This window comes from Petaurus breviceps, unplaced genomic scaffold, assembly GCF_028583685.1.
Source record: "Petaurus breviceps papuanus isolate PSGF00001 unplaced genomic scaffold, PetGlider_PUasm1.0 91041, whole genome shotgun sequence".
Taxonomy (NCBI): Eukaryota; Metazoa; Chordata; class Mammalia; order Diprotodontia; family Petauridae; genus Petaurus; species Petaurus breviceps.
In genome coordinates this window covers 14188609-14196633 of record NW_027187400.1, presented here as the reverse complement: position 1 = coordinate 14196633, position 8025 = coordinate 14188609, and the positions used below count along the sequence as shown (strand labels likewise).

The window sequence follows — 8025 nt, the reverse complement described above, 5'->3', positions numbered from 1 at the left end:
GTGTCTTTGTTCTCATCTCCCCCTCACCCCCTTTCCCCCCATCCTCCCTTGTCTCCGTTACCTCTGACCTCCAAGTCTACATGGCCTCTGTTCTCCCTCCTCTTGCCATGATCCATGTGCTCTCAGGCCTGTTCCTCCTCTACCTTCCCAGTCTTCCTTAGAGGGCTGCAAGCCCAGGAGAGGTCGGGGGTCCCCCAGTGTGCTTGATCAGGGTGGTGATGGGGGTGAGGCTGGGGACCTTTCCCTTGTGGGGCTGGAATGTTGATGGGGGAGGCCTGTGGACTGTGGGAGACATCTCCCCTCGCCTCTCCTTTTCTCACAGGTGACGTTGGACTGTCCCAGTCATGATGAGATGCCCCGAGTGGACAAGCTGGTGGAAAAGATTGTCCATTGCAGCTGCCAGGCTTGCGGCAAAGAGGCGAGCCATGAGGAAATGAGCTTTTTCACACATGGCAGAGAGGAGCACCCTGGCTCCCATCCTGGTCGCCATTCCCTCGAGGTCGAGGAACCCCCTGGTCCCACCCACCCGGTGGAGGAGGGGGCTGAGGAGTGATTTCCTCTTTCCTTTTCCCTCCCCTCTCCCGACCCCCCTCCCTTGGAACTCTGCTTCCCACCTTCCTGTGGGGGACAGGAGAGGCTGGGCCCCCACCCCCTCCCTATGGTCATTGGATGGACTTGGACTGTTGCCCGGTTGTCACAGCAATTATTGAGAGTAGGGGGAAGCAGGAATCCGTGCTGCATACGTTAATATATTCTGAGGAGACTGGGGTGGGGGTGGGAGATGGGAACCTTGGGGCCAGATGGGGTCCTTGGGGTTCATCTTTTTTTTTTTTTTGAAGGTTACATTGACTCAGCCCTTCAGTTATCTAGAGCCAGGGCTAGAGAAATAGGAAATGAGGGTCCCTGGCTAGGAGCTGGACTGGAGGCATTATTATTACCCACCCCCACCCCTGGTACCAGGGCTTCAGATGGAGCTAGGGCAGGTGTATTACCGGGGAATAGATGGGCATTTAAAAAAATGTGGTTAGCTGCAGTAAGGAGATTAGATTGCAGTGATGTGTAGATGTATGGCATGGTGGGTGGGGTGAGGGATGGGGTACAGCAATGTGGCATTGATTCTGGAGCTGGGGAAGCTGGCAATGGGGATTTTTTCTCCTCTCATTGGAGAATCTTCCTCTTCTCCTCCAGGGACTCTCTCCCATGGCTCCATAATTTGCCGGGGGAAACATCTGGGAATGAATGGGGAAGGCATAATCCCCAGGTCTTATGGATTTGCTATAGATTCACCATGGAGTGAGGGGAAGAGACACTTTTTCTGCTATCTGAATGGTGCAGATAAGGCAAAGCTTTGGGATAACCTTTCAGAAACAGTTTTCTGTCTTCTCCTGAGACACCCCAGCACCATCTGTGATTCACCCTCTTTGGTCCAAACCCTCTCTAGTCCATTCATTAGAGCCTAGCCTAGGGAAGGGAGGAACATTTTCCCCCAAAGTTAAGTGGGGCTTCTTCACCTGTCATCTTTTTTTATGAGATTGACCAGAGCTGCCCTCTAGAAGTGGGGACCCAATCTTCAAGACCTTCCAGAGGAAAGGCTTAGATCAGGAGAAAAGGATATTACCCCAGTGGGAGGAGGAGGGTGAATGGAGAACCATACCAACCTCCATCTGGTGACCTAGAAGTCTTTGAAGGTCGTACTGGGTTGAGTTGGAAGTGTGTTTGAACAGACACACTTTGGGGGCCCATTGGGGGAGGCACAATATACTCCCCCCAAGTCCTACTCCTGCTTAACTGGCTGCACTTTAATCCTGAAGGAGGGGGTAGAGGACATGGGATCTCAAGAAGGGCTGATGCTATTTCCTAAGAAAGAGGATGGGAGTGCAAATGTTATGCCCCTGGAGATGTGCCTGGCTCCCCCAAGACTTCCCAGAACTACCTTTTTCCAGGGAAGTGTTTGCCTCATCCATAAAAGCCCCCCCACCCCCCCATTCTCTCCCTTCCCCAACCCTCATGACTCATGGCTGGAACCTGTAACCAGCAGCCTGTCTTCTCTCCTTCAAGGTTTTTCCTAAATAAATCAGTTCAGTGTCCTTTTGTGAGCCATTGGTTGGGCGTGTGGGCCTGGGCATATGTGCATTTTGGGGGTGGATGGGAATGGTCAAGTCAACCATCACTTATCAAGCACCGGCTACATTCAAAGAGAGGCAAAAATAGCTTTTGCCCTCAAGGAACTTCCATCCCAGTGGAGGAGACCACATGCCAACAACTATTTACAAACAAGATTTAGACTGGACAGAATGGAGAGAAGGAACTGAGAGAAGGCACTTCATTAAGGGGGATCTGGACATGCTCCTTTTAGAGTGGAGGGAAGAGGATTGGGGGCCACCTGGTGGGGCTTGTCGGTAGTGCATAGGCCACTGGACTTTCTGTCATGGAGACCTAGATGCTTACTGGCTGTGTGACTAGGCAAGTCACTTGACCTCTCTGATTCTGCTTCCTCAAGCCTTTCCAGCTTGATATCTCTGATCCTTTACTATCCTCCTCCAGGCAAGCTGGGGATATTTCTAGGAGGCCACTGGGGTTCCTTCTCTGCTGAGGGAAAGGGAAAATCAGAGGGTCCCAGTGCCTTCTGGGACATTCCTGCCATGATCTGTGGAAGTGGGAATTTGAGCTTGGGTAGAATAATGTTGGATTTTCTCTCAAGAAAATGTGCCCTAGGAGGTGGCTAGACGGTGCAGTCAATAGAGTACTGACACTGGAGTCAGGAAGACCTGAATTCATATCCGGCCTCAGACACAACACTTACTAGCCCTGTGACCTTGTGCAAGTCACTTAACCCCAATTGCCCTCTAAAAAAAAAACCAACCAAAAAATGTACCCAATCCCTGGTGTAGTAATAGGCTCAGACAGGGTCGAGTAATCATAGTAACAATAACTTCCATAGTGTTTGAAGGTTTATAAAGTGCTTTCTTCTTGACAGGTCTCAAGGGTTGTCAATATAGGTGCTATCCCCATTTTACTGGTAGCAACAACAATAATCAAAGTAAACAAATAGCAGCTGGCCAGGACATAGCACCTTGAGGTTTTGTTGTTGAGTTGTTTCAGTTGTGGCTGAATCTTTGTGACCCCATTTGGGGTTTTCTTGGAAGAGATACTGGAATGTTTTGCCATTTCCTTCTCCAGCTCATTTTACAGATGAGAAAACTGAGGCAAACAGGGCTAAATGACTTACCCAGGGTCACGCAGCTAGTAAGTGTCTGAGTCTGGATTTGAACTCAGGTCCTCATGATCTATCCACTCCTCCACCTAGCTGCCTTCTCTAAGATTTGCAAAATGCTTTAAAAAATTATTATCTTCACAATAATTCTGAGAAGTAAGACACTATTATTATCTTCATTTTACAGATGAAACTCAGATAAGCAGAGGGCAAATGATTTGCCAGGGGTAAGTATCTTAGGTTGGATTTGAACTCAGGTCTTCCCTATTCTAACTTCATCTCTCTGTCAGATGAGAGGAACAAGTCATGGAGGGATGAAATGACCTCCACCAAATTACAGAGCTAATAAATGGCTGAGCTATGGTTCAGTCTCAGGTCATGGCATCCTAGCTCTAGAGGCCATCCAGCCTAACCCCCTCATTTTACAGGTGAGGGAACTGAGGCCCAGGAAATGGTGACTTGTCCAAGGTAATACAGAGGTCCTTGGTCCAAGAGCCAGCACTCTGACCACTGAACCATGTCTATCATACCAATCCCATGGCTTCTTCCACTCTGCCACATGACCTTAGGCTGCCCATGGGGACAAGGATGGATCCTGGATGAGAACAAAGCAGAGAAATAAGATTTCCTAACTGGAAGAATCTTCTAGATATTTTCTTCTCTAGTGGATGATGGACAGTGGTGGTCATTCCTATTTCTCCTACTTAGGACAGGCTCAGGAACAGAGTTGCTAAACCAAGCCTGTGGAAAGACTACTAGGTTGGAAGTCAGATGACTTGGGTTCAAATCCCCTCCTCCCCAGCCTTTTTAAAAATCACATACTACTTATATGACCTTGGGAAAATACTTTGTCTCTCTGTGCCTCAGTTATTTCATCTATAAGATACAAAGATTGGACCAGATGACCTCTGAGGCTCCTTCCTGTACCTTATGATCCTATGAAGTGGATCTCTTAGTCTTCTATTAATTATCCTTTTTACCATTTCCTACTCCAGTCAGTTTCCTTATCTGTAAAAAATGAGCTGGAGGAGGAACTGGCAAACCACTCCAGTATCTCTGCCAAGAAAACTCCAAATGGGGTCATGGAGAGTCAGACAGGACTGAAAAATGACTGAACAACACATTCTACTAGGATCTCAAGGAGGAAAGAACCAGCTGTTGCCAAGATAAGATGGAAATTTGCTGTGATTTTTTAAAGGCCTTAATTTTTCCACCTACAAAATGGGGTCTCCCTCCTGTCCCCTCTTTCTCTGACAGGCATATGTTGTGAATGATATCTTTCAAACCTCTGGTCATACCGGAAAAAAAAAAAATCAACAGTAGTAATTTGTTGTGTTTTTAAGTGGAAAGTGAGTATACTTTTGGTCCCAGACAACAGGAAGAAACATACCTCACTCCTCTTGGTAAAGAGGTAAGGAACCACGTGTGTGAAGGAGTCCCTTTGTTAGTTGGGTTTTGGTAAAAATTTCCTTTGTTACAAGGAAAAGTTCAGTGTGTGTGTGTGTTGGGAAGTGAATCTGATGTTAAAATACTCAAATGGATCTGTGATCTCAACAATGTGGATGGCCCCTTCAATGATGTAAATTGCCACTCAGCCATAGCTATGTGACTGTGACCCTTATTCATCTCCCCTCCTAAGTTTGCATCAGAAAGCCCACTCAATAGACTGGGTAAAGGACCTTAATCTCTTTTTATCAACACTGAGGGATACCAGTGTAGCTGATTGACCTCCTTGTCTGATCTTAAAAACAAAGGCTATTTTTTTTCCTTACTGCGAATTGGGATGGGGGAAGAGAAAAGGTCTGAGAATCCAAGGAGTTGTCATTGTCATTGCTCCCACAAGGTGGCATCACTGCTATGGGAGAATCTCCATCTTAAAAGGAGTCAGGAGGGGTTGAGTCACACTGGAGCCAGGCAGGTCCCTTCCAGGGGAATGCCGGTCCAACCCCTGTAACGGGGTAGGAGGCTGCAGTTTTCTAGGAACGTTCTTGATTATTGGGAGTACAATAAACCTGAGTATTATATCTCTGATGGCTTCCTAACATGGAGAGATGACTTCACCCCACTCCTCAGTTACCTTTATCTCTAAAAGCCTTTTTACATTAACAGGAAGCAATAGTGAGCCTGGGAGCAGCTGGGATAGCCACATCCAGTGGGGGGACTGATTCTATGTCTGCTAAGTTAATGCTTATTTAGTATTCTGCCATTGCTCCACAGGTATGGCCAGGTGGGTTTGGGGGAGGGAAAGGAATGCAGGCATGCAAGCATTATCTAGAGTCCCCCACATTTTCAAGCCTTTTTGACTTTGAAGGAACTTCATACTGGGGAAAGTCAGAGAGGTTTTGACAACCATGGCCTCTCCATGGAGAGTCCATCCTCTGTAGCAAAGCTCAGCAGAAACCTTGCTATAAGTGTGCTGGGCCTTTAGCCTCTGGAAGCAAACATTTCGAAGATCACCCTCCCCACCCCAAATTTTCTTCCCATTGTCCCCTCCATTAATCAGTTAGCTACAATTCCTATCACAGCCTGTTGTTTCTTGCTTGAATTCCTATTTGTGTTTTTATGCTGTTTCATAAAGCTATTAAAACTCATGATCTTTAAGTATGATTTGTGACCAGGTCTTAAATGTTCAGCTTAAGATTGAGAATGGAAGATAACTCAAAGAGAGAAGAGATTTTCTCCAGTTTACGTCTGGGGACAAACCAATTAAAGAACTTTCAATTTTAGTTATGGTCTCAAGAATACCTTTTTTTAGGGGTGGCCAGGTGGCTCAGCGAGTAAGAGTACCGGCTCCAGTGTTGGGACGACCTGGAGATCGAATCCTGGGCTCAGACACTCAGCACCACATCCAGAAATAACTGGCCGTGTAACCTTGAGCAAATTACTTAACCCCGATTGCTTAAAAAAAAAAAAAAGAATGCCTTTTTTTTTTAAACCCAGAGAGAGAATTAAAAAGGAAACAAGCCTATAAGTAGAGAGGTGAAGGGGGTTGGCACATTTGTATCCAGGTACAGTTTTGGCACTTTGTGCTGTCATGAAAAGACTCTGCACAACCTATTATATACCTATGACCCCTGCCACACATGGGAAATGCTCCCAATTAAGAGTTTTGAGCAAGAATAAATTGAAAAGATTTTGGAAACCTCAGGTGAGAAGAGTAAGTAGGATTGGGGGGCCATTGCAGAGATATGGGACTTCCAGAATTTTTCCAACATGTCATAGAATCTCAGAATTGGCAAGGACTTTTCTCCCCTTCCTGGGGCACTGTGGTCCTCTAGATTTGGAGTCAGGGGATATGGGTTCAAATTCTAAGTCTTGGGCAGAGCATTTTTCTCAGTCTCAATTTCCTCATCTGCACAATAAGGCTTATATTAGATGCCCTCTGAGGTATCTTTCAGCTCTAAATCTATGTTCCTACCCACCTCTATTTGAGCATGATTCCCATACCACTCCCAACATTCCCAGCAGGTGATCAATCTGAAGACCTTCAGTGATGGGGGACCTAATAGGTGGTGAAATAGATAGAACCTGGAACTGGAGTCAGGAAGACTTTAGATCAGATCTGGCCTCAGACACGTGAACTGTGTGACCCTGGGCACATAATTTTAATCTCTCTGCCTCAGTTTCTTCATCTGTGAAATGGAGATAATAATACTTATCTATCTGCCAGGGTGTTGAAAAGACAAAATGAGCTAACTCATGGAGCTATCAAAATGCTCACTATTTTTAATTACCTATTTAATTAAAAAAATTATTATAATTTTGACAAAGAGCGACAAACAGAACATTTCTTTGTAGAAAGAATATAAGGAGACAATTACAGGAGAATTCACAAATCTCTTCTGAAGAGCCTGAGTCACTCTTTTTGATGTGACCTTGGGCAGGTCAACTTACTTCGTGGGGCCCATCCAATTTTGGGGCAGCTCTCGTTGTTAGGAAGTTTTTCTTTACCAGTAACCTTAATCTAACTCTCTGCAATTTCCACTTATTGACCCTGGTTCTGGCCCCTGCAGCCAAGAAGAGGGACTGTCTTGCTGCTGAAATACTTGTACTGGATTCTCTGAAGGTCTCTTAAGATCTCTTTCTGTTCCGACAAGCTACTGCAATAGGAAATGTGGTCCAAAATGTTTATAAACTCTTCGTTCCGCACAGTACGCTCCAGGCATCCTTCTACGGGCTCGGGATGCTCCCTTCTCCCCCCCCCCCCCCCCCCTCTGGGGTCCCCCGTGGCGCCGCCCCCACGAGGGGAGGGAGCTTTGACAGCCCCCAAAGGGCATCGGCTTTCCTGGTTGTCTCCACTCCGACCAGAGCGAGGTCTCCGGCTCCAGCTCCCGCCCGCGTTCAGGACGGGAGGAGGCACCTGTGCTTGGCTCCTGCGCTTGCAGTCCTCAGCTATCCAGGATCCAACCCCTTATCCCATAGGGCGGGGAGCGAGGAGCAGGGAGCGTGGAGCAGGAAGCGGGGAGTCGGGAGGCAGCTCCAGGTCCGCCCTCTCTCCCCCCAAATCCACGCCCCTCACCCCCACCCTCGGTGGCAGCAGCGCCTGTTGCAGTGGCCTGGAGCGCAGCCCAGGTAGGGGCCGGCAGCAGAGAGGCAAGCTCACGGGAGGGGACCGGGGTAGGGTGCGGGACCAAGGCTCGGAAAACCCTCTCTGGGCACTGGGGTTTGGGCGCTCAGTCACAGACCAGCTCTAACGGGCTGTGTTCTACTCCTCCTCGCTGCAGACCCATTGCGGGTTACCCGGCCCCCTAACCCATCAGCAATACCAGCTACCTTCGGCTTCTGGTCTCTACCTCTAGGGAAGACTCCTT

General features: G+C 47.6%; 2 protein-coding genes across 3 annotated transcripts in view; both read left to right on the top strand.

Moving 5' to 3' along the window:
- Nucleotides 1-2299, top strand: part of NBL1 (NBL1, DAN family BMP antagonist) — a 19592-nt gene extending 17293 nt beyond the window's left edge. Inside the window, exons 4-5 of one of the 2 annotated variants that reach the window (XM_069079232.1) lie at nucleotides 323-420; nucleotides 2020-2299. In XM_069079232.1, coding sequence (XP_068935333.1) covers nucleotides 323-420; nucleotides 2020-2284 — 363 coding nt within the window. In that variant the 3' untranslated portion in view covers nucleotides 2285-2299. Of the gene's footprint in view, nucleotides 1-322 lie in introns of both variants that reach the window. The other variant, XM_069079233.1, reaches the window with a different exon arrangement.
- Nucleotides 2300-7338: 5039 nt separating this feature from the next.
- The window catches only part of HTR6 (5-hydroxytryptamine receptor 6), an 11979-nt gene continuing 11292 nt past the window's right edge, over nucleotides 7339-8025 (top strand). Inside the window, exon 1 of the mRNA XM_069078933.1 lies at nucleotides 7339-7836. Within this exon, the coding sequence (XP_068935034.1) occupies nucleotides 7339-7836 (498 nt within the window). The remainder of the gene's footprint in view (nucleotides 7837-8025) is intronic.